Below are 27,109 nucleotides of genomic sequence, written 5' to 3'. Positions count from 1 at the left end.
CTAATTTCAATGTATTAAGAAGTTCATCTCCTATCGTTGGTCCATCCCTCATGAGTTCCAAATCAAACACTTCATTTGTCCATTCTTCTTTAACTATTGATGCAACATATTGAGGCAAGTCCATTCCATTTGTTGGTTCTCCTGGTGGTTTACCAGTTAAAAGCTCCAAAAGAATAACACCGAGGCTGTAAACGTCGGTCTTTGTGGTAGGTTTCTTTGTCTTTGAAAGCTCCGGTGCATTGTATCCAAGACTTCCTGCTGTAGCAATGATGTTGGTGTTGGCTGAAGTTGTCATTAGTCTTGAAAGACAAAAATCTGTGATGTGAGGGTTTGTTTGCTCATCCAATAGTATGTTACTTGAGGTGAGATTTCCATGTACTATATTCTCTTGGTTATGGAGGCAAGAGAGACCATTGACGATTCCAATTGCTATTTTCATCCTTGTTGGCCATTCAACGACAATTTCAGGCCCTCGAGCAGCAGGTATATGTTTAGAAATATCAATATCAGATCTTTTGACTTATAAATTAGGGTATGAAATATTTGTTAACTAATAATATTAGATATGCATTCTAATTTCAAAGTAAGTTTGGGATTCTCAGAAGTCACAAAATCACTTTCTGAACACAATTACATGATATGGACTATTGAATCAGGAAATCACACAATTACATGATAATACACAGACCATCGAATCATGATTAGGTAAGTTCAAGTTCCAGCTTTGGTAGAGTCTGTAATGATAATACAAAGTTAAAACATGTGACTTCTAATCTTGATCCATTGGGACATACTAACAACAATGTGTGATTGTGTGAATTCAGAACAATTCATACCAAAGAGACCCCTTGATTCTCATTTTGTCCTTTGAGAGGTTTCATTTATCATTTTATCATATAAAAGCCATACAGTTTTTAGTAATTATTATACGTCCAAAAGTACTTTCAATATGTATCATCCAAACAATACATTTTGTCAACCATAAGTCTATATGAAATGAATAATCACTAGCACGTCTCTGTCTATCTTTATGTTAATCATTCGTCAAGAAATTTGTTGGACAATGAGTTTCCTCCTACCAACTAATTTCTCTCTATGTGCAAGAGTAAGAGATTGAATCCTTAAAGTGTCTGAATCATTTAGCAAAAACCAACCACACATTGGTTTTTCCTTCAAAGAATCTACTTATGAAGAATTCAACAAATCTTATTTATATGAAGTTACACTTTCATTTGTTACAAAGAAAAATCAATCTCAATTGAAGAAGAAAACTAGAGATAACCTACAACTTTCAATTACCTCTAAAGTCATTGTCCTTTAGTTTCATTTTCAACCTAGAAGGTAAAATCAAGAAACTTTGTTTGTTGTAACTAGATTAATTGCCATTCACCTCCAATCAGTTGCATATACAAAGAGGCAATACCACAAATCAAATGGTTGATATCAAATATGGGCCCATTCAAATGGCAATATCACAATATTTTATGAAAATTGCTGTTCACACATTAGAGAAGGCTGGGACACACATGTAAAATACGCTTTTGCCCCCTCGGCAGTTAACTGCCGAGGAATTTGAAATCCGGCTGCAGTTAACTGCCGAGGAATTCCTCGGTAGTTAACTGCCGAAGTTTTCTGCTACAAGTCTGGCAGAAGCTTTCTCATCTCCATTATTCATCACATCTTCAAATTTTTTTTCTCAAATCTCTCTCACAAATCTCTCTTAAAAACCCAACCAAATCCAACCAAATTTATTCAACAAAATCACAAGTAAGTAATTATAATGCTATTAACTTAAATTTTAGTTGTTATAAATGTTTTTATTTTTTAGTTTTTGAGTATATTTATTTTATTTTAGTTTTTGAGTAGATTTACATAGTATAATTCATTTTTAGAGTAAAATGTTTGTATGATGTTTATGTTATAGTTTAAAGTTTATTGGTTATATTTTAATTTGGTGTTTTAAATTAATTTTTTATTTTAGTTTTTAATTAGATTTACATGTTATAAATAATTTTTAGATTAGATGTTAGTTGATTAATTTTGTTAAAATGTTTGCATGATGATTATGTTATAATTTAAAAATTTTAGGGTTATTTTTGAATTTGGTGTTTTATATTTTTAATTTTATTTTAGTAAGACTATATGATTTAACGGCGGAGAAACTCATAGGTTGAAGGTTCGGTGCCTTGATGTAGCGTTAAGAGGTCTCAAGGATCAACTGAATGAATTCTACCAAGGAGTCAACCCCAGAGACACAAGGAGGGTGCAAAATATTCTGTATAAACGTCCAAAGCTCGACGAGGGGAGCGTATCATTCACTTGGGTGGAGTTAAAGAACGACGAAAACGTGACGAGCATGTTTTGGGAGCACACCAAGTTCCAGTGGATCGATATGCGGGTGACGTTGCTGAGATCAACTAAAGATATCATCAACAGCTTGATTCCGCCAGAAGATCGTCATTAGTTAGGGTAAGGTGCATTCAAACTACAACATTTGTCTCACCTCTGAAATGGGGTAATTCAAACTTGCCAAACAGCGAGGACTCAAGCATTTCGCTCGCTATTCATGTTTTTCCTTTGAAAAGATTAAATTCTTGTTAGGCTGGTTTAGATGAAGGTATTAGGTGTCAAGGAATGGACCTCATTTCGGTGGCACTTGAATACCTTCATCTAAATCAAGCCTGACAAAAATTTATTCTTTTCAAAGGAAAGCATGAATAGCGAGCGAAATGCTTGAGTCCTCGCCGTTTGGCAAGTTTGAATTTACCCCATTTCAGAGGTAAGACAGTTGTTGTAGTTGGAATGCCCCATTTATGTAATGTAATGAAACCTGTATCGCAATATTTATTCGAACGAATTCATGCTATTGTAATATTTATTCGAATTCACGCTATCGCAATATTTATTCGAATTCACTCTATCGCAATATTTTAAATAACATAAAATAATTTTTAAAGAATTCCTAATAATATTCTAAACAAAATAAAACAAAAAAAAATTTTAAAAAAAAAGACTCAGCAGTAAAGTGCCGAGGAATACCTCGGCATTTAAGTACCGAGGAAAACCTCGGCAGTTTACTACCGCCGGTTTCATAATTTCCTCGGCAGTTAACTGCCGAGTCGTTCTGAAGCCAGAAATTGGCAGAACCTGTTGAAGGCAGAATTACATGTGTTTTTACACATTGTAAACACATTGTTTGGATGCCAAAGCTAGTCAAAGAAAATAAATTTGGCTCAATTTAAGTGGCGCAACTGTGTTTAAATGGCAAAATAAATTTGGCTCAATTTAACAAACACTAATTAAACGAACAAACTAATGAACCAAATCATCAAAATGTCATAAACAAAAAAGAACATAATGTCATCAAAATACAAACATAATGTCATCAAAATACATACATAATGTCATGAAAATCCGAAATGTAAACAACAAGTCCTAATCCTACTGCTGGTCCTGGTCCTGCTGGTGCCTCCTCCTCAGTCTCTGGGCTCTCCTCCTGGTAATGATCGGTGTAACGCCCTCCTTTTTATTTAATTATTTTAAATGAGTTTTAGAATATATTTATATGATTAGTGTGATTTATAAGATTTATGTGATTGATATGATTTTAGAAAAATTTATGAGACGTTGTGACTTATTTTATTGTTTAATAAAATAAGATTCGAAAATAAAATAAATATTAAGTTGTGGGGTTATTTTGTGTAGAAATATATTTGTTATTTGATGAAGAGATATATTTGTTATTTTGTGTAGAAATATATATATTCTTTGGTGTAGAAATATATTTTGTTATTTTGTGTAGAAATATATATTATTTGGTGTAGAAATATATTTGTTATTTTGTGTAGAAATATATATGTTATTTAGTGTAGAAATATATTTGTTATTTTGTGTGGAAATATATATGTTATCTAGTGTAGAAATATATTTATTATTCAATGAAGAGTTATATTTGTTATTTGGTGTTAAAATATTATATACATATATATTTTGATGAAATATGCTATTATTTGTTATATGGTGTATTATTATATATTTAGTGGAAGACTATATTTAGTAGAGAAATATTATTTATTAGAATATGAGGATTATTAGGGTGAGTGGATTTGAGGGTTTGAATAGAAAGAAGAATAAGTTGTTGGGCCTAAATAGATTTGGGAATAATATTTTAGTATTATAAATAGAGAAGCTTAGGTTGGAAAGAGTTTACCTTAAACCGCTTTTGGAAAAGAGAAGAACAAGAAAGAAGAGAAGAGAAGAGAAAAGTCAAGAGAAGAGGAGAATATCTTAGGAAAGAAGAACGCTGCTGCTGATTCAGGAATTAATCTAAGGTGAGGGTGAGACTATCTTGCATTAATATTAAGTTGTTAAATCATTAGATTACATCTAACAAGTTGGGGAGAGTTTGTGAGAATTTGAGAATTAGGGTTTTGAGAGAGATTTGATGATAAGATGATGAAAACTTGTTGAATTGATGTAGAAATTATGTACAGACCTTAGATAATCCATAGGATGATTATTGGAAGTAGTTTTGAGGTTATAACCATGAGATTAGGTGAAACTTGGAGAAAATCTGCATTCTGCCCGAATTTTGATATTAAAACCTGTATTGATCGGTGGGGAATTGGTCTTAGGTGTAAACACGAAAGTGGTAGGTATGGATGTTAGTTTTCTAATGCCGTTGGTCTCACATCAATAGGATTTATAGAACTTGAGTTATGGTCAAATTACTGCACGTAGGTCACAGTGAATTTTTATGGACTTTCAGCACAACTTTTCCGAATTTAAAATAAAAACTGGTATTGATCGGTACAGAATTGGTCTTAGGCGTAAACATGAAAGTTTTAGATAATTTTGTTAGCTTTCTTGTGGCTTTGGTTTGACGTGAAAATGATGTTTGGTCTGTGAGTTATGATGAAAATACTACAGGGAGGTCTTAGCAAATTTGTACGGTGACAGCATTCTCTGTTTCATGTTTTTGCGTTTTGTTCATATGTTTCTGTTTTGAATTGATCTTTGTTGTAAACATGAAAGTTGTTGATATTTGTGATATCTTTCCAGTAGCTTTGGTTTGACATGAAAATATGTTGTGGATAATTTATTATGTTTTTACAAAGATACTTAGTGAATTATTGTCGATATTTAAATACGATGTTATATGAAGTTGTTTATGATTGATGAATATAATGTTTTAAGATGTTGTTTATTATCATTTGATATTGTTATATTATGATATGACATGAATTATTTATGTGATCCATATGTTGTCAAGATGCTTAGATATTAAGATGTTAAGACGTTAAGATGATAAGAGTTGTTAAGTCGTCGAGTCGTTATGAAGTCATCAAGTTGTTAAGATGTTATGTTGTCAAGATGTCAAGATGTTAGGATGTCATAGATGTTCATGATGTTGTTTAAGTTTTCAAGTTGTAGGAAGATTGAGTCCATTGCATACTCATTAAAGTTGGGGGCTTTAGGCCCGGCAACCTTTGTGCTCATTAAAGTTGGGGGCTTGAGGCCCGACAGCCTTGTGCTCATTAAAGTTGGGGGCTTTAGGCCCGGCAGCCTTGTGCTCATTAAAGTTGGGGGCTTTAGGCCCGGCAGCCTTTGTGCTCAAACTACGTTGGGGGCTTTAAGCCCGGCAGCTTTATGCTCACATGTTGAAGAGCCTAATTACGCTCATTTATGTTGTTGATTGGTACCACATGCATTTGCATATCAAGAAGTTTTAAGATGATTTAAGATGTGAAGTTGTCGAGTTGTCAAGTTGTCGAGTTGTCGAGTTGTTTAGATGTCAAGACGTCACGTTGATAAGTTATTAATGAAGTGCTATGATGAATGAAGATGAATGATTATGATGTTTATGTTGATGATTGATTATGATGTTATATGATTTATGATAAGATGTTACGTGAATTATGATATGATGATATGTGATGTTTGTTGGTGACTATTATTTGATGTTATATAATGATGTTTAAGATTAGTAATTGATGATATATGAAGATGTTTATGATTAGTGTTATGATAGTTTATGACTAATGTAGGAAGATTAATGATACTAGTTCATGAAGTTTAAGTTGTTAGATATGATTAATGAATTATAAGATGTTTAAGTTGTTGAATGTACTTTATATGATTTATATGTTTAATATTATTGTTTGAGAAATCTCACCCCTCTGCTTGGAAATGTTGCTCTTCGTATGGGTAACTTGCAGGTAACCAGGATTAGTTGCGGTCGTGAGTGGACTCCTCACAAGTGTGTCTTAGGTGCTCTGATACGTAACGGGATAGGATTATGTCTTTACTTTCTGTTCCTTACATATTACTTTATGAATCTTTCAAGAATTGATGTTGAACTAAGTTTTATGAAAATTTATATTGAGGCCCTTGTGCCAAAGATTATTTTTATTGTTGAACTAATTTCCGCTGCGAAGTTTTGAATTACTTATGTTAAATGATTTTGAAGAATAAATTGTTATTTATTCAGTTTATGAATTTTTAAGAAGTGTAGCATTCCGTTTAAAACTCTGATTTGTTTATGAAATTTTTACGTTGGGAAAACGGGGTGTTACAATCGGCGCGATCTGCTGCCTAACATCCTGCAAGGCCGCATACAACTACTGAGGGGTCATGCTCATCACCTCCTGACCCAAAAACTCATCAGCATGGGCAACAGCGCCGCTAACCATGTCATAGGTGTCAGGGGAGCTTCTCGCCTCGTACCGCTCCCACTGCTCTGCAACGATCTGCTCCTCGTTTGGAGGCCTCGGAACATCTCCCGGAAGAAGTGGCAAAATCTGAGGGTGAGACATAAGCGTGTACCATCGTACATAGCCATCTGCCATACGCCATGGCTGCTCTCCTGCCTGCTCACCCCAATCAGCCTCCTTAAGTGTGTGAGTGCGGAAGTCCGAGAAGGCCTGCACAATCTCAGTCGGTGTCAGCGCTGGAACATCCGTCGGAGGTCTAGGTACCGACTGGACGTATCCGTACTGCCTCAATACCCTCTCCGGTAGGTGACGGTACACCCTACGGTCGCCGCACATGATCCAGCCAGAATACCAAAATACCTCCTCGAAAGGCTGGAACTCCCTGTGCCCTTCGTACGGCCTCCAGCATACGTCATCAAACGTAATGCGATCAAGCAATGACCGATACGTGGCCCCCTCTCCATGACCCTTCTGAAGAGTCCACCTCGCCGCAACCGGTAAATTTTCAATGTAGTCCGGGTTTGGATCAACAGTGTAAAACTTAGGGAAGTGCGACAAAAACCATGCCTGCATAAACCATACAAATCACATATAAATAAATTAAAGTTAACTAAAAAAATAAAATTTACGATTAACAAAAAAAAATATAACAAAATATAACAAAATAATAATAGTTAACAAAAAAAAAATTAAAGTTAACGAAAAAATATAACAAAATAATAATAGTTAACAAAAAAAATTCAATTTAAATTTAATTTTTACTTACAGTGAGCAGTGTCACGCTTCCCCCAAGCTGCCTGTCTCCGGGCAAACAAGCCTGAGTGCCATCCCTCCTCATGAATAAGCACGCATCCCCGCGTAGCCGTCCGCCATAGTCGTCAAATAAATCAACTGGATGCGCTTGTTGCTTCTATCCCCAAACAACAGGCATCCAACCAAGTATAGAAGGTAGGACTTCACACAATAAGTCCTAACCCTCTCCAACTCCTCCAGCTCCTCTGGATCCTGTGTATCCGCCAAAAGGTTGGCTCTACCAAGGTGCGTCGTATAAAACTCCATCAGCTTAGGATAACTAATGTATCCACCATACTCAGTATTGCAGATTTTCTCTGCCTGCGACCTCGACGCACCCAAGTGAGTCATCAGTAGTGCCTCTCCCTCATGTCTCAGCATCTTCTTCCGGTGGCCCAACATCCGCCCTTCAATCGGGCCATGCATAAGACATGCGACATCATCCAAAGTCACAGTCATCTCCCCCATAGGCATGTGAAAAGTGCTGGTCTCGGAATGCCACCTCTCGCATAGAGTCATCAGCAAAGCGTGAGGCACAGTGGCGTAGCCCAAGTATACCAAATCATGTAACCCACTCTGCATAAGCGGATCCCAAAACCATCTCTGATTGGGGTTTGGACGTCCGAGACTCAAAATCTTGGGGCCATGATTAATTGGTTTTACAAAACGCTTCTTGCGGCACTGCAAAAATAGAAAAATAAACATAGTTTAAACAATGTAAACATTTAACTAATAAATATTAAACTTAACAAATGCTAAAATAAAAATAAAGAAAACATATAAAGAAAATCACATATAAAGAAAACATATAAATAAAACATATAAAGAAAACATATAAATAAAACATATTTAAAGAAAGTCACATATAAATAAAACATATAAAGAAAACATATAAATAAAACAATTTAAAGAAAATCACATATAAATAAAACATATAAATAAAACATATCAATAAAACATATAAATAAAACATATAATCTAAACATATAAATAAAACAATTTAAATCAAGAAAGGAAAAATAAAGAAAATAATTAAACATAAAGAAAGGAATTAAAAAAAACATATATAAAAGTTAACTAAAAGAAAGAACACATAATTGTTTTTACTTACGTCATCCATATAAAAAAACACATATAAAAAAACACATATAAAAAACACGTAATTAAACATAAAGAAAGAACATTTTAAAAAAAAAAATACTTACGTCATCCTTATTATACCAAAGCGGCAATGCCACATGACTGGCATAAGAGTGAAGCAAACATATGTCCTGCGGTCCTCCAGGAAAGGGAGCGTCCGTAGGCAACACCTCCGGGGCAGCCGCTGCTGCAATGTCATCCTCGTCTGGCTCCTCTGGCATATGCGGCTGCTCTGGCATATACTGCTCGTCGTACCCACCGTCGGTCACATCATGGTGATCCTGATAATTCAGGTACTCCACCGCCTGGGTCGGGTCAACCACCTGCGACTCTTCAGGCGGTGCCTGAGAAGCCTCAGAAGGCTGAGAACTCCCTGAACCATCCCCCCCCCCCCCCTCCGACCTCTTCCCCTCTTTGGGATATGTGCGTTTCTCCTCTCCTTCTCCTTCCGGTAGCTTTGTGTCTGAGCACGCCTACCACCTATCATCTTAGATGGATCAATGGGCTCCTGATCGGCCATATCTACACAAATTTTTAATAAATTAACATCAAGTTCCATAACATAATCAAACACATTAAACACTTACAATAAAATAAAATCATTCATACAATCATCATTATGTCCATCATTTCCATCATAACTTAATCATTTCTATACACTTAATCATTCACATCATAACCTAAATACACTAAAAAATCAATATACACTTAATCAAACTATAATTAACATCACTTCTATCATTTCCATAACCTAAACTAACTAAATAATCAAAATAATTTTCATTGAGGCATTTGATCAAACACTTTGTGTGCAAAGTATAAAACATATTCAAATTGTGTTCATTTGCCACCATTCAAAGCCACATTACCATTTAAACAGCATAGGCAACATCTACATTCATTTATCAATTCAAAAACTACACATGCAATCATCAAATTGTCTATTTTAATCATCAACTCATCATTAACCTAACCACATGCAAACTACTCTAATTTTTAAAAAAAATAAACCTAACAAACTAACATTAACATTGCAATGATTAAGGGTACTTACTTGTGATAATGTGGTGATGATTTGCTTGCAATTCGTGAAAATGTGATTTTGGAGAGAATTTGTTAGTGTTTGAAGCAAAATATTGAAACTGGAACTGCTTCTGTTTCGATCTGTTTATGTTCAGAAAACTTCGGCAGTTAACTACCGAGGAATTCCTCGGCAGTTAACTGCAGCCGGATTTTTAATTCCTCGGCAGTTAACTGCCGAGGGGGCAAAAACGTATTTTACATGTGTGTCCCAGCCTTCTCTAATGTGTGAACAGCAATTTTCATATTTTATTATTTAAACATGGTAAACTTTGCATAAAAGTCAACATGGACACACTAGAAAACAAGTAACTTCTCCCAAACATTGGAAAGAAGCAGGATCATTTAAGGCTTCAGCACGCACACAACTCATTTCTTTTTCTTTTATTTCCTATGTTCCCTTTTAAAGAAATATTCTTCTTCCTCTCACCTTCAGCACAGTCGTATTCCATTTGTTGAATGAGATTGTGATCTGTGATATGTTGAGTGGTTTATGGAGCTGATTCCAAACCCTTTTAACTTCACCTAATAAATATGTTGGGCAATAAGGTGAGCTTCCTCCGACGAACTAATTTCTCTCTACGCGCAAGAGCAAGAGATTGAATCCCGAAAGTGTCATAATTGTTTACCATAAACCCACCACACATTGGTTCTCCTTCAAAGAATATATGATTCAACAAATCTTAGTTTTGTTATTTAAATGAATTTACACTTTTATGTGTTACAAAGAAAAATCAATTATTGAAGTTATCAGTTAAACGCCTCAAATCATCTTCGGTTAAACATACAAATTAAGAAATTAGTATTATTATTTTTAGCTTCAAATAGGCAACATCACAAATGAAATGGTTGATATCAAATGCGGGTCCATTCATACACTCAACCATAATATTTAATTATTTCAACACAGTAAACTTTGCATAAAAGACTTGATAATAAAAAACTTTGCATAAAAGAACAGTGACACACTAGAAAACAAAAAACTTTTCCCAACATTTCAAGGCTTTGTCACGCTTTGTTTTGCTTCCTCGACACACTTTGTTTTGTCGCACCTTCTTTTTCTTTTTCTTTTATTTCCTTTTTCCCCTCATAAACAAGTATTATTCTTCCCCTCACCTTCAGCACAATCGTATTCCATTTGTTGAATGAGATTTTGATATGTTGACTGGTTTATGGGGCTCATGCCAAACCCTTTTAACTTCTCCTTGATGGAAAGAAATTCTGTCCATGCTGAAACCTTGATTTTAAAGCTTGTCTGATTTTTTGCTATTCTAGTTAGGTACTGAGAAGAACATTGTTGGTCGTATATCATGCACACATGCTCTGAATAATTAAACACTGAGAACTGTGAACCCGATGGCATATGCCAGTCAATATCGACGCCATCCTTTTCATCGTCACCCTCAATTATAGTAATTTTCAATTTAATTTTGCTAAAAAATCCGGTCCCCCAAGCAATAACAAAGCAAAAAACAAACCCCAGCAAAGGGGAGAGATGATGTGGAGAGAGATCAACAATCATGTCATCATTTGTTGTCTTGTACTCAAACCAATCTGGAACACTACTTCCAGGATACACTGCTTTAATATTAGAACCAAAGTTAGCAAACTTCATTAAATTGATTTGAACATTCAACCCAATATTTATGAGAGAACTTTCATCCAAGTTCAAGCAATTCCAGAACTCAACCCTTTTCTTGTTTTCCTTGAATTGTTCAGCAACTGTTGAAGGGAACAATACAGTCTTCAGTGACTCACAGTCAACAAGTAGAGTTTCAACTGATGAAGGATGCTCAGGTAGGCAAATATCCAATTACCTGCACTCCACACCAAAGCTTTTCCAGTAGGCTATATGACAAGTCCAATATAACAAGATTCTCTGCAGAAAACTTCTCTGGCAATGATTTTAGAGGGCAGTATGTCCAATGAAGATATTTTATACCACGTGGAAAAGATTGAAGCCCTTGAGGAAAACAATCAAACCCCTCTATGTCACGAAAATTCAAAAATTGAAGATAGGTCATCTTATCAAATACATGAGGGCTTAACTTGAGCTTCCATATTGTTGACAGACTTATGCTTCTAATAGCATTGGTACCCTGCAGTCATGAAAGTAAAATAAAACATTTAAATCTTTGAAAGACACATTTTTAACCAACATGACAAACATTATCTAAAAATTACATATTTTTTACCTTGTCATTTTTCAATACATCATAAATTTCATCAGGATTCCATAATCGACTGCGTTTTTCAGGGTGTTCACTAGATTCTTGGCGAACAACCTCCCGACCCATTTCTTGTAGAATGTCATGCATCGATATAACATTATCTTTAGAAATAGTTATAAGAGCTTTGTCTTCCAACCTTTCTAACACAAAAGCCACTGACTTATCGCTGTTAGAATCTCTCAATAAAAGTTTCATGTAATCCACTTTCAAATTCAACCCATTGAAGAAACAAGCAATATCTAAAAAATATTTTTTCTCCAAACAATCAAGATCATTGTAACTTTGTATAATTACATCATGAACTTCTTTATCTTTCAGTTTTCTAAGTTTGTCTAGTTGACTTTCCCATACTTCTTTACTTTTTCCACGAAGCATATTAGCCAAAACTTTAAGAACTAATGGAATTCCTTTGGCATAATTGATCACCCTCTTTGATACATCACAAAACTTATCAACTTCAAGATCACTTTGTTTAAAGGCATTCAAATTGAAAAGCGCAAGTTCTTCAGTAGGACCCAATACCCCAACCTCAAACAGATCATCTTTATCAACTTCATTAGCAGTAAGTACTTGCTTATCTCTGGCTGTTAGAATTATTCTACTATCAGATTGAAACCAATCACGACTTCCAAATAACTTTTCCAGTTGATCTGTACCCTTGACGTCATCAAGAACGATAAGAACGTTCATGCGGCCAATCCGCCTCTCAACATCACTAGGCAACCAATTTGGTGTATCAATTTTCACATCTTCTGCCAATAGTTTAGAAAAAAGTTTATTTTTTAAAGATTCCATTCCATGTCTTGTTAACTCTTCACTTACCTTTTCCAAGAAACAACAACCATCATATTCAGAACAAATTTAGTTAAATAATTCTTTTGCAATAGTTGTCTTGCCAATACCGCCCATACCCCAAAATCCAATAACAGGGGCCTTTTGTGACTCTTTCTTTAACAATGATTTCAAATGTGTGTTATACCCTAATTTTGGACCTAAAAATACTTGTTTAATTCTTCTTTTTTTTGCATTATAAGTCATTTGAATTGTCTCTGATCAATTGCATCTTCTTCTGCATTTTATTTCAATGTTATTTGCAGAATTCACATGCAAGGGTATTTTAGTCATTTCCTATGTCAAATTTCTCTCAGTCTTTCAAAAATGTGTTTAAGTCCTTTCAAATAGTGTGAATAAGCCCTTGTTTCAGTTCTATGTCAAAATCCATTTCAAAAGTTGCATTTGAAGTCATTTTATGCCAGTTTTGCCCCTAGGGGCATTTTAGTCTTTTCAAGTGTCAAGTCACTGTTTAAATTCCAAGAAATTGCCTCTGAGTCTTTTAATTTTGCTTGTATAAGTCTTTGTTTCATCTCTCTGTTAAAAAATCCATTTTAATTTGCATCTGAGTCATTTTTTTGGTCGTTTTTAGCCCCAGGGGCATTTTGGTCATTTCACACGAAATTTCGGCAGAGAGAGGTTACTTTAAAGTACCTCATTTAGGCCATGGGTTCATTTTAGTCCGTTTTGTCAATTTTATTGGTTTCACTTTACGTTCTCTCCAATTTACCAATTTTATTCCAATTTTTATTATTTTTTATTTTAGTCCTTAAACTTTTAGAAATTGCACTTTGGTCCTTTTATGCCATCTTATGTCCTTTTTTAGGTTTTACTTTTTAGTCCTTTAGGTCCCTTAAATCCTTTTTTTCGTTTTAAGTCCTTTTTCTCAATTACAGTCCAGTCCTTCAATTTTAGTAAATTGCAAATAGGTCCATAGTCTTTTTTTTTAGAATCCAAAACACGTGTCAGCATTTCATTGGGCAGGAGGAACACTTGGCACCTATAAAATGGTGCCAACTCAGGTCAAAGAGTCAGATTCACCCATTCCAAAAAGACACCTCATCAAAATTCTAACAAACTTTCTCTCTCTCTTCAGAGAAACCTTCGCCACCGTAACCAACATCACAGCCACCGCAAAAACCACCATAACAGAATTCCGGCCACCGTAACAAACACACATTACGCCTATTCTTCACAAATTCGAACAAAAACCACCACAAATCTATCAGTTCATCATCAAGTACAAGAAATCAACACAAAATTCCAAGGATTGAAATCAAAAATTTGCAATTCATCAAGAAACGTTTTCGAATTCAACGAACTCTCAGAGATTACTTGCGTAATCTTCATCATTGAGCTCGTTCCCCTGCAATTCAAGCATGAATTCACCATTGGAGTGGTGAATCATACGATCACAGAGGCAAAGGGAAAAGAGAAGAAGAGATAATCGAAGTTTGTTCTGAATCGGCGAAAGAAAAAGTAAGAAGAACTGATTTATTTTCAGTGCCTCCATAGAGTTTATCAGAACGATCAAGAACAAGTGCAGGATCTTTCGTTGTTCGAACCTCCAAACAAATCCAGGTAAACTCGCATAAACCTTCTCGTTTTCATCCATAATCATCATCGAAGGTTATACGAAAAGGATTAAACGGTGAATTGGAGTGAAAGTTTGAAAAGCTCAAAAATTTTTTTGAAAAGAAACCCTAATTTCGAAAATAGCGAAAATTCACCGTTTACCTTTTGATTCAGAGCGTAAATTCATCATTAACGTAGAGGATGAATCGAATTAGGGTTTCAATTCCAAAAAACTCCAGATATCCAAAACGTTTCGTTTCGGTGAGAGTTTGAATCGCTTCGAACAAATTTTCCACCAAAAACAACAAGTTCAAACTATTTCGAGCAATTTCATGTCAAAAATGTCAAAATCGAAGCAGTTCGAACAGTTTCTTTCAAGAAACTTCAAGATCGAAGTGTTCCGAATACTTTCCTGCAAAAAACTACGAATTCGAAATGGTTTAAACAACATCTTTCAAAAAAATCACAAGTTCGAAACGGTTAGAGCCTCATCCTTCGAAAATCACCAAAGCGAAACGTTCTGTGTCAGATCCATGCTAGTTTGTGGTTTAAATCATGTTTATGAGTCAAGAGTCATGAAGATGAATGAAACGATGAAGAAAGAACGAGAGAGTGTGAGAGAATCTGAAGCAGAGAGAGAGAAAGCCAGGGTTAGAATGATTTTGGACCGGTCTCCATGCTTTTATACTGGAGTGAACCGGATTGGTTCAGTCAGACCGGTCTGGTTCACTCCTAAAACCTGAATCCCCACCGTTAGATCTAGGTTTAGGGTTCCTGGATCAATCCTGCGGTCCACAGGCTGCCTGGTGATCCAGGATCCACTTGTGTGTGGGTTTGGGCCTTAAGCCCGTTTTTCCTGTGTTCTAATGCTTGTTTTTGCTATTTCCATGTTATTGTTTGATAATCACACCCCTGGCATGCTTGAAACATTTTAAGAAGCCTTAGCGAAATTTATAGGATTCTCTTAGTATTTTTGTGATGCTTTTGTGTTGGTTGTGCACTGGAGAACTTGATAAAAAATGTTGAGATAGTTTCTTGTTACATTTCTTGAATTTCATGTTAAAATTAGGGTAAAATTGGTTCAATTTTTGTTTCTATTTTTGATGCACATTCGTGATTCATGAGGGGTGTTTTTGTGAAGAATTTACCATAGTTTGAGTATATTTCCTACTGGTCATGTGCATTTGGTTACTCACTTGCTTGCTTTGCAAGTAATGTTGGTGAATAGGTGGTGTAAAATAGGCCTAAAATTCACATTAAAATGTAAGGCTTGCTAATTCTCTTGAATTCTCATTTTTAAACTTGGATTTCACATCTTAAAAATGTGTTAAACCATGGGAGTTATAGGTTTTGTTCAAGCCTTGCATCATTAATAAATCTTTAGGCCTACTTTGCATTATTTTTGCTTGTTTTTATGTTAATCTTCTTACTTTTGTTATGATAGCTTTGATTGGTTTCATATCTTGTGCCACTAACCTTTTCATTTCATATTTCATATTCACCATAAGCATCATCATCCCATCCCATTTTCATCTCTATTCTTCTTGCAATATGATTTGTACCAAAGTTAGAATGTAAACACTTAGGAAATTTTGTAATATTCTTCTTATGCTTTTAATTTCTTGGCAAAGAGGCCATAGAATGTATCTAGGGTATGATGTAAAGGACAATGGACTCTAATAATGTACACCGACACAAGCACCGACACATGCACACACATCACTATATAGCTAGAGTATGCATGTTTAGATGTATGTTTAAGATTGTATGTTTAGATGTATGTTTAGGCTTTATACTTAGAAAAATCATTTTCCAAAAAATATAAACAAGCATCATTCAAACATTTTTCATAATAAACCTTGGGATCAAAATCCCATTGTATTTTCCTTTTCCATTTTCTTAATCAAATTTCAATGAACTCTAATCCTATTTTGACCATATTTTGCAATTCACTAATTCAACCTCACTATTTTCCAATCTCATGCCCTTGAGGCCTCTTTCTATTCTTCAAACTCCATTTTCAAACTTAAAATCAACCAACAAAAACAAAAACATTTTTGAAAGAGAACTACGGTGGATTTGATCCCTTAAACGGGTACGTAGGCAAGGAACAAAATTCCTTCAATTCAACTAAAATAAAAATTCAAACACTTTCTTCCCCCTCCAATTCTTCACTTAGCAAATTTTAGGTGTAAATAACATTTTCAAATAGCATTTAAAAATAAAAGCGCGCGCGTAGAAATTAAAGACGGTTCCTATAGGTTACTATAGTCGTTATGGGTGCCTAACACCTTCCCGTAGCGAAAACAACTCCCGGACCTCGATTCTCAAGGGTTTTGCTTACTTTTTCCCTTCCCAAGAAAAAATAAGATATCACCGGTTTAAAAGGTTCAAACATAATCAATGTTTGACACCCGAAAACCAAGATAAAACAATGTGCAATTGGTTTGTCGATTCCAACAAGTTCTTTTGATTTAACCGGTGAATTCTTGAGCTTACTCAACCTCATCAACACAACCTTGGTGATTTCTTCCACCAGCACGACATCATTCCTATTGATTGAAGGATGTATCAAGAAAGTCTCAAAAATAGTATCTTTTTATATATCATTTGGAAATTAAAATATACTAATTTCCATAGTTCAATGCAAGTCAATAATATCTTTAATTTTTTATTGCAGAAACAAAAATAGATAGAATGAGATAATAAATAGTTAAGGATGTTATAAGGAAAAGAAAAAACAATTTTATCAAAAGTAATAAAATGGCAAAATTATATAATTTGTCCCATGACTAATCTTAGGTAACACCTTCGTCATTTTATATTATTTTTTGTTTCAATTTAGTCTTTTATGTTCAAAAAATGTCAATATCTTAGCATTTTTATGAGATTTTTTGAATGAAATATGAGTTTTTAAATTTGTATGATGAAGATTTGGATTTGTTTATGAATTTGATGATTTTTTTTTTTGAAGTTTTTGATTTTTATTTTATTAAAAGGATCATTATGTTGACATTTTATAATATAAACGACTAAATTAATACAAAATAAAAAAATAAAGGATAAAAATGTTACTGAAATTCAGATAAGGGACGAATTGTATAATTTTTCCTAACAAAATTTATTGGTTTTCTTGATATATATATATATATATATATATATATATATATATATAAATAACTATAAAACAAAAGGGGCAAAGAGGTGCAACAATCAATAACAATATATAAGGAAGTAAACTTTTTTTAGTGCAACAGTTAATAAAATATAAGGAAGTAAACTTGTTTTTCTTAGGGATAAAAGGAAGTAAACTTAATTAATATAATAATATTTAAATGCATTTTTGACGTGTCTATTTTGACAAAACCGCAACTTTGGTTTCTCTATTTCTAATTGCACAATTTTGCCCCTTCCAATTTAAAATTCTTTTGACCAACCCATTGTTTTTACCATCCAATTTGATGACTTGACATGAACACGAATGGTCTAATTGCTCATAGTCTTAAAAAATGGGTTGTTAAATTTATTCATGGCCAAGCATACAAAGCCAAGAAAAAGATCAAATAAAATGATACAAGGAGATAAGAATGAACAAATGCATTGCCATGTAATCAAATTGAAAGGTCAAAATCATAGTTTGTTCAAATTTTTTAAAATAGAGGGCTAAAACTAGACAATTAAAATATGGAGAACCAAAACTGCGGTTATAGCAAAATATGAGAACTAAAAATGCATGTATGCCTAAAAGGTAAAACATATATACTATGTCGTCCTTTTTAATAAACAGCAATGTCTTTTTAAAAAAGTGAATATCGGTAAAACACACAAAATGTACGGGTTTGAAAGAGCTTACCCAAAATCTAATGACTTGATTCCCGACAAATTAGCTGATTTTTTCAAAGCGTCTCTCCATATCTGAACCTCGGACAATTCATACTTTTTTTCAAGTTCAGCAAATTCATAACTCTTCTTTTGATGTAGTACTTCTGTAGGATCTACCCCATAGAAAATAGGTATTACAATCTGTCCATATTTCTCTTTGCAATCAATTATTTTCGCAAGTTCTTCTAAACACCAATGTGAAGAAGCATAGTTTTCTGAGAATATGACCAATGAAATGGATGATCCTTCAATTGCTTCAACAAGTGAATCTGATATGTCATCTCCCCTCTTAAGTTTGTCATCGACAAAAGCATTTATTTGCTTTCGAGGAAAAGCCTTAACCAAATGGCTAAGAAAGTCGTGGCGGATATCCTCACCCCTAAAGCTTACAAAAACATCATACTTTGAATGAGGAGTATTGTTGTTTGGCATTGCCTTTTCTGCTGCACCCTTCAACTTTTAACAAATATAAGTATTAGATTCTTCATAAAAATTTAGGTGAGATCCTAATAACATAAACACTACAAGAAATCATGTAATTTGCTAGGGAACTATGCCAGGAGCAAAAACTCCTGGCAAATTTTCCAGGAGCAATGCCTGGGAAAACTCCTGGCTAATTTACCAAGGGATACCCCACACATAATCCATGTCTTTTTTTAGGCGGGAACATCAAATTTGAAATTGTGAGCCTATGCCAGGAGAAAAGTGGGGGAATGCCCATGGCAACTTGTAAAAGCTATTTCTATTGTGACAAAAGCTGGTTCAGATCTGACAAGTGAGAAAGGATATAATTATTATTATTATTTTATTATTATTATAAGTGAAATAAGAAACACTTACAAAGCCAATTCCTTTTTCTCTTTCTTCTTTCATGTGGAAACAAAATACTAACAGAGAAAGCTTCTTCTTTCTCTCCTCCATACCCACCACCATTAGCTACCTTCTCTCTAAGTTTTCAGTCAACTTTGACCATCCCACACAAAAATAAAACCACCATTAAATTCCTCTTTTCTTCCTCTGCAAAGAACCACCAATTTATTTTCAGATCCATGAGGTTTCAATAACCCCAACCACCACCCTCTCTCTTATCTTCTCTCGTGTAGTTCCGTTCTTCTTCACACTGAGTCTGAGGCTCACCCCTTTGTCCTAAATCACTGTCCTTAAGCTGAATCTTCACAACGGTACTTTCTTTACTTCAACTCTATTTCATTTCAATGATTCTTTCATTTCCTGTAAATCCATTGATTATGTTGTTTCTCTCAGATTTTGACCTAATTACTATGTGATGTGTTGATTTCGAGTTCTATCACTTTTTCATTAAAATTTTAATTTAGTTTTTTAGTCTCTATTTTCCCAAATCAATTTTTTTAATTTTTTTTTTAGCGAAAAAAAAAATGATAGTTATTGATTTATGAGCTTTGTAGTTATTGATTTAATTGAGGGTTTTTGTGAATGTTTTATAGTTAAGGGATTTAGAAAAAATATGCATGTGTGAGCTGAATTTAACTTGGATTGTTGCGTCAATATATCATATGATTTAGTTGTATTCACACTGCACAACAGTAAGAGTGGTAGTCTAGGAAATCATTTCTAGTTTGATGACCTCTTCTAATAGACTGCATTATTTTTCAAAATCTAATTTTTTGATGTACATAGGGAAATAGGATTCAAGAGATTGTCTTATGCTGCTGTTAACAATTGTTTCTTGTATATTTCTATTACACAATGTTCTGATGTAGTGTGTTTATGCCTTTTCATGACATGTTGATGTGGTTTGATAAATATGAATAAGTAACCAAGTTTTATTTTTGATAATTTTTCTGCTGTGTCTTGATTTTCTCCAGATGAATCGTGAGACATAAACTAGTGCTTTGGCCTTTTTGGCTCCATTTACACCAAGGATGTGGTTTGTCACAACTTTCTTTTTCACCAAGTGCTTGAGACTTATTGACAGTGAACTCCATTTATCACAAAATCACATTAAACCAATTGTATTGTTTGGCAAGTAATATGTGGGTATTTTATATTTTTGAGTTGTGTTTGGGAAGACGAACTAGTTGTTGAGAATGTATATGTTTCTTATCAATTTTTATCAATGTATTGTATTAATTTAGGGCCATAAAAATGCCTACTTTTTTTTTTTAGGAATAAAAATGCCTACTATCTATCTAATAATCATTCCTTAAAAGAAATATCTATCTAATTAAAAAACATTTTTAAAACGTTTTTTAAAATTATTTTCATTATTAAACTAGTTACAAACCCGTGCTTCGCACGGGGGTTCAGTAACATATTTGACAAAATATTATATTGGAAGGATAGATTGCGAAATGACAGATAATTATAAACCATAATATAATATTTAGAGTACTCTTGCATTACGGATTACAAAATTAAATCTTCAAAATGGCTTGATCACGAGTAACAAATGAAAACATATTTAGTCAGCGGTAGAAACACTTTTCCAGTAATAATTGATATCTATCTATAAACCAATGAAAACCCTATTACCAAAGCTACCTGATTATATCATTTTGACTTTCAGCTTCAACATATATAAATCCTTTCACATGATCTACAACAAAGGCAGATATTAACTGCAATTTAGTATCCAGTTCTTTCAGGTGAACAAACTTCTGCATCAGACAGATAGCTGAAAGCCTCTCTACCTACTTTATATCATTTTGTGTTTTAACTTCAACGTATATAAATCTTTTCACATGATCTACAACAAATGTCAATTGATACCCATGGGTACGGATAATATGATATATGTCCCCGCCCCGTTGGATAAATATGATACCCGTGCCCGCCCTGTATCCTCGTGGATACCCACTATACGGTTACCCGTGGGTATTGAGGTATCCATGGGTACCCATGGAGTTTTGAATTTATTTATTTTTTGGTACAAATAATAACTTTTTTAATTACCAAAAAACTTCAACTTTTAAACATCCATACATAATCCACTCAAAATTTCATAAATCATACATAATTCGTAGAAAATTCATGATTCTTATATAATCTATATGTTTTATGATGTGAATGAAGTGGAAACGGTGAACTTAATAAGATGAATTAAAAAAATTTAAAATAAAAATAGGTTATTATTGAGGATTTTTAGGTGGGCGGTAAAATTTTCTTCAATAAGGTACCAACTTTAAGTAATTAGATATGATATATATTAGTAATTTACTTAATTTATTATCGGGTATGGGTACCCGTGGGTATGGATACAATCCAATCCGTGTCTGTGTCCATATAATAATGGGTAGTCAAATACCCATTTATTATACCCGTGGATACCTGTTTAGCTACCCGCTCCATACCTGTGACGGATTTTACCCACGGGTACCCATGGGCATGGGTATTTTCGCCACCCCTAGCAAAAGCAGATATTAACTGCAATTTAGTACCACGTATATAAATCCTTTCACATGATCTACAACAAAGGTAGATATTAACTGCAATTTAGTATTCAGTCCTTTCAGGTGAACAAACTTCTGAATCAGATAGATAGTTGAATGCCTCTCTTCTTGATTTATATCATTTTGCCTTTCAGTTTCAACGTATATAAATCATTTCACATGATCTATAGCAAAGGCAGATATTAACTGCAATTTAGTATCGAGTCCTTTCATGTGAATTATAGGCACTTTTAAAAAACTTATTTTAAAGGAGAGATGTTCAAATTACGGAATATTACCATTCTTCGTAAATTTGAGAATGAAGGTCGCATAATCCAAATATTTGTGATGCATGGTCTAAGGCATGGGGTTCAGTAACGTATTTTGTAAAAAAATTGTTCCGAAGGAAAAATGAACAATTAATGAATATTGCACAAAAATTATAAATCTTTATTAAAATATTTATTAAAGCTTTATCAAGAGCGGGAAAACATCATAAATTACATATTAGTTAAAATTTTAAAAGTGAGCGCTACTGTCATAGAGTTAGTAAAAAGGGATTAACACCAATATTTACATGACACAAAATGAACGAAAGAAACACATTAAACTCTTTAGCGTCTTGTGTAGGAATTTGGTTATTAATAATTTGACCGTTAAAAAATAAAAAATCTCTTTGACGTCAAAAAAGTAATATCAGCTGAGCAATATTCAGTCTCTTCACATATGCTTAGTAATATTCAGTCTGGAAGATTACATTGAAAGGATAGATGGTAAAAATATAAACCTTAAAAACCATGAACCATCAACTTAGTTTTAAATAGTTAAAAATAAAAAATTGTAAAATAGTTAAAAGTTTTTAAAAATATAAAAATTGGAAAATAGTTAAAAAAATTGGTGAGGTAGCACTCAACCAAGCAACACTAAAAAAATTATATGCATTAGCGTAACAAAAAAACAGACAGACGGACATAAAATATTACTCTAAACGTTAATGTGTGTATATATTCACGAGGTTGAAGAAAGGAGATAAAAATATTTGGGATCATTAAATGACAGCGTGAATAAAAATATTTGTGAGATTGTGATGATTAAACGATATTGAAATTAAATATATAAGTGATAAAAAGATAATAAAATTCCTTTGAAAAAAAGGTAATAAAATTAAATGGAACCTCCTTAAAAAATTAATGGAACGGTTAAAAAAAATAAAGTTAAATGGAAGAAAAAAAAACATATTGAAATATAATATTAAAAAAATAAAGAAAAGGTTCCCATCGTGAGTTGAAAAGAGGTGCTTGTGAAATAAATTGTCGAGAAGTAGTTTTTTAAAGTAACATTCAACAGCTTCTGGTCAAAGCTCATTCCATTCAATTTTATGCGTTCAAAAAAAGTACTTTTTTTGGTAAGTACTTAATTGATATTGTATTCGGCCTAACTTCTCCTTAAAAATGTAGAGAAGTTTGAAAAAAGTCGGGTCAAACGATACCTTAATCTCCCACAACGGCAATGTAGAAGCAACTGAATTTGGGAGGAAAAATTGAAAAATAGTTAAAAATATAAAAATTGGAAAATAATTAAAAGTTATTAAAAATATAAAAATTAGAAAATAATTAAAAAAAATTGGTTAGGGGAAAAAATGGAAATTCAAATGCCAACCCTAAAAAAAAAACCTTCCAATAATTAATTTACCAAAATGCCCCTCCTGGGGGTAAAATGGTAAATTCAATGGACATTTATTTTCATATTAGTAGATTTTAATATTTTGATTTTTTAAACAAATAAAAAATGTTTTTTTTTTTAAAAATCGTTTGCATTTTGCCAGGGGTTAACCCCTGGCATTGTTCTTGGCATGGTTTGAAAATGACTGATGTGATGCTGACACTGTCTGCAAAAGCCTGCACAACGTCAGAAAAGCCTGCAATCATGCAGACACAATTTGCCAGGGGTTGAGCCAGGGCTTGTGCCAGGAGCGCATTTGCCAGGAGCTAAACCCCTGGCAGGACAATTTGCGATGAGCGTATTTGCTGGGTATTCTGCTCCTGGCAGACATCCTTTTGACAGGGCTTTCTGCATTTTGCCAGGGCTTCCGCCCCTGGCAAAATGCAAGATTTCTTGTAGTGAAACAAAATACAGCAACAATTAAGAAATGCTACTACTTCCTCTGTTACAAAATATAAACAAAAGTGAGTCAAACAAAAAATTGATGTATTTAGTTAAAAATTTGGTTTAAATACATCAACTTCATTTGACACCCTTTTACTTATATTTTATAATGGAGTGAGTGGTAGAAACTAGACTTAAGGTGGCTTGGACATGTAGAGAAAAGACATATGGATGTAAGGAAAGTAGATCAGATGTAGGGGATTCAGATCACTTGGTAGACATAGAAAAGCTATACGAGAAACTATTGGGAATGATATAAAGATAAATGAGTTGGAGAAAGACATGGTTATGGCGTCGTTTGATTCATAGTCGACCCCACTTAATGGGATAAGACTTTTTTTTTTTTTTTGAAGAATTAACAGGATAAGACTTGGCTGTTGTTGTTGTAAGGTATTGATAAGAAACAAATTACTCTATTTATTAGTATCAAATTATTTTCACACTTCAATCTGATCTGAAAAACAATCCTAAGAAAATAATTTTGAACATTTTCTAAATTCAAAATATTGTTGTTTAAAATATTGTGCTTTAAAGTATTGATAAGAAATTGTTTAAAGTTACAAAACAATCCTTTTCCTTAATGTAAACAAAGACCGAGTCTGAAAAGCAAAAACAATTTAAAACATAAAGTTGCAATACAAATTCACATATCAGCTTATGTAGTTATTTAATATTCATATTCTTCCACGTTTGTACCAATTCTTGTAGTATTAGGAAATAGGGTAAAGTAAAGGCTAATGTTAAAAGAGCCTTACTGAGTTTATATATATATATATATATATATATATATATATATATATATATATATATATATATATATATATATATATATATGGATTAGTAGAAGCACATATTTAGGGGTGTTCAAATCCAAACCGTTCCAAAATAAAACCGCAAACCGATCCAAAAAGACCGAAAACCGCAAAAAACCGAATATATTTGGATGTGTTTGGATGTTGTTTTGTAAAAACCGCTAAGATCGGATCGGATTTCAGATCACTTTTTCAAAACCAAACCAAACCGAACCGAACCGCAAAAATAAATATTAATACTTATTTATTCTTTTATTAGTATTATATATTGCATTATTATGTTGCTTGTTAAATTTTAATCTTATATATTATACTAATTTAATCTATATTATTATGACTACATATGTTTCAAATATAATCGATAATTTTCATACAATAATTTTAACTTTTTAATATATTTTGCATCAAACCTATTATTTTACCGTGTTTGTGTAATATTAATATTAATGAAAAAATTATATTTTTCAAAAAAGAGTAAATAAAAAAAATATATTTTACATTTTGGATGTCCAAAAACCGATCCAAATTAAACCGCGTATATTTGGATCGGTTCGGTTCGGATTTTTTTAGAATTCTCATCCAAACCGAACCGAACCGGATGTGATTTTTATTTTGAATCGGTTGACATTTTGCCTCAAAACCGATCCAAACCGCACCGCGAACACCCCTACACATATTTCACATACATGATTTATATCAGAGACCCCTAATGGCTGCTTTTCCAAGTTAGAGGTTCCAGCAACAATTTCATCTGGCGATGACATACTTCTCTGAAGAAATACAAATTAATAGAAGCAAAATCAGAGGTAATATTCTAAGATGTTAAAACTCATAAAAGTTTATTAGTACCTCAGGAATAAGACCCGCCTCATCACGTGTTCCTTGACCACGGCGCAATAACAACGCAACAAATTTGAGGAAGCTCAAAAGAGCAATGATCCAGCCCAAAAGGATAATCATCATTAAAAGTGGAATGACTATATTGATATTAAGTAGTGATTCATTAGTTTTAGAAGATTGGTGACTCACTTTGTTACGAATGGCTTAAAACATAAAGGAAAGAAAAGTTCATGGTCATGCAAAACATATAATCAAATCAACTTATAATAATAAAGGAAAGAAAAGTCCATGGTCATGCAAAACATATAATTAATCAAATCAACTTATAATAATAAAGGAAAAAAAAGTAAGAAATATAATCAACTGATAATAATACCACAATTTTTTTCTGACACAACCTTAATCACCAAGAGCTAATTCAATTGCACAGAAGTAAAGGATATATATATATATAATATAAAAATATGTTACCTTATGGGGGAAGGAATGAATCAATGAACCCAAACCAAAGTAAAGGATACATATAAGAATATGTTTTCCTTCCTCTCAAAAAAAGAATATGTTTTCTCCCCTTGTGTCATTTCTTAATGCACACTTTTTGTATACTCATTTTGTGAAAGAGGAGGGGGGAGGAAAACACAACTATACTTGCGCATCATTAATCAATTGAAGAAGCCAACATGTAATAAAATTGTTGAATCAAACCAAAACAGAAGCATAGTTTAAATTGCATTGAAGTATTGTGACAAGTTCTTCCAAACACCAGCGTGAAGAAGCTTAGTCTTGTGAGAATATGATCAAGGAAATTAATGATCCTTCAATTCCTCTGACAAGTGATTGTGGTATTTCATCTCCCCTCTTAAGCACGCCATCTACAAAGGCCTTTATTTTTTTTTCGATGAAAGGCCTGAATCAAATGACTAAGAAAATCCCTGCGGATGTCTTTGCCTCGAAAGCTAACAAAAACATCATATTGTGTTGTTGTATTTGTTGAAATTGAAGAATATTGAGAACTTATACAAGGCCCCAAACATAACGCTTTTGTGAAATGTTGGGAATTAACAGTTGAAATTCCTTTCTCTGTAAACTCAATAGAAACAGAATGAAAATAAGCATTGTTGAACAAAATCCTTCTCAAAATGAGTCGAGACAAAACTTAGAGTGCATATTTAATATGTTACTCACTTGAATATAGTGTTTCATTCCAACATGAAAATCTTCCAAATTTCCGAATTGAACCAACTGCTGCTGTTACATACCTCCGCAATACAAAACCATGCACCATACTCATTTGTGGAATGTTAACTGATATTGACGTTTTCCACTATAGCCTGTAATGTTAGAAATAACAAAGAGGCAGTAAAATACAAAACATTATACTTAAGAAGATCCAAAAGAATAATATCCTATAAGATTAGAACTCTAGATCACTTCCCCCCCCCCCCCCCCCCCCCTCCTTGTATATCAGAATATGGCAGGCAGAGGGTAATCCGAAAGAGAAAGCTTTTACTCAACTGAGGATAGCGGCAAGTAGCGATTTGTTCAAATTCTACTACGCGACATTGTTATGGCGGCCAATATCAAAATATTTTGTACTATATAGCGCATCATGGAACAATAGTAGTTTGTTCAAGTTCCAC

General features: G+C 33.4%; 1 protein-coding gene, 1 long non-coding RNA gene and 1 pseudogene across 3 annotated transcripts; 1 reads left to right on the top strand and 2 right to left on the bottom strand.

Annotated features, from left to right (window-relative positions):
- Positions 1 to 6,620: 6,620 nt before the first annotated feature.
- On the bottom strand, positions 6,621 to 7,551 carry LOC146926247 (uncharacterized). Its single transcript, XM_085706878.1, has 2 exons — positions 7,480 to 7,551; positions 6,621 to 7,280 (listed from the first exon to the last, which is right to left on the bottom strand). Exons 1-2 carry the CDS (start codon positions 7,549 to 7,551, stop codon positions 6,621 to 6,623), a joined length of 732 nt encoding a protein of 243 aa, XP_085563004.1.
- Positions 7,552 to 10,559: 3,008 nt separating this feature from the next.
- Positions 10,560 to 25,859, bottom strand: LOC146926245 (disease resistance-like protein DSC1; annotated as a pseudogene). Its single transcript, XR_015034063.1, has 6 exons — positions 25,479 to 25,859; positions 25,316 to 25,399; positions 18,216 to 18,700; positions 16,799 to 16,914; positions 11,921 to 12,924; positions 10,560 to 11,824 (listed from the first exon to the last, which is right to left on the bottom strand). The product of XR_015034063.1 is annotated as a disease resistance-like protein DSC1 (transcript).
- LOC146926246 (uncharacterized) lies at positions 19,091 to 20,419 on the top strand. The gene is made up of 2 exons (XR_015034051.1): positions 19,091 to 19,425; positions 20,089 to 20,419. It is a non-coding gene; the product is annotated as an uncharacterized LOC146926246 (long non-coding RNA).
- Positions 25,860 to 27,109: the final 1,250 nt, after the last annotated feature.

This window comes from Medicago sativa, chromosome 4, assembly GCF_051527215.1.
Source record: "Medicago sativa cultivar Bolivia chromosome 4, Bolivia_mono, whole genome shotgun sequence".
Taxonomy (NCBI): Eukaryota; Viridiplantae; Streptophyta; class Magnoliopsida; order Fabales; family Fabaceae; genus Medicago; species Medicago sativa.
This window is presented reverse-complemented; position numbering and strand designations above follow the sequence as displayed.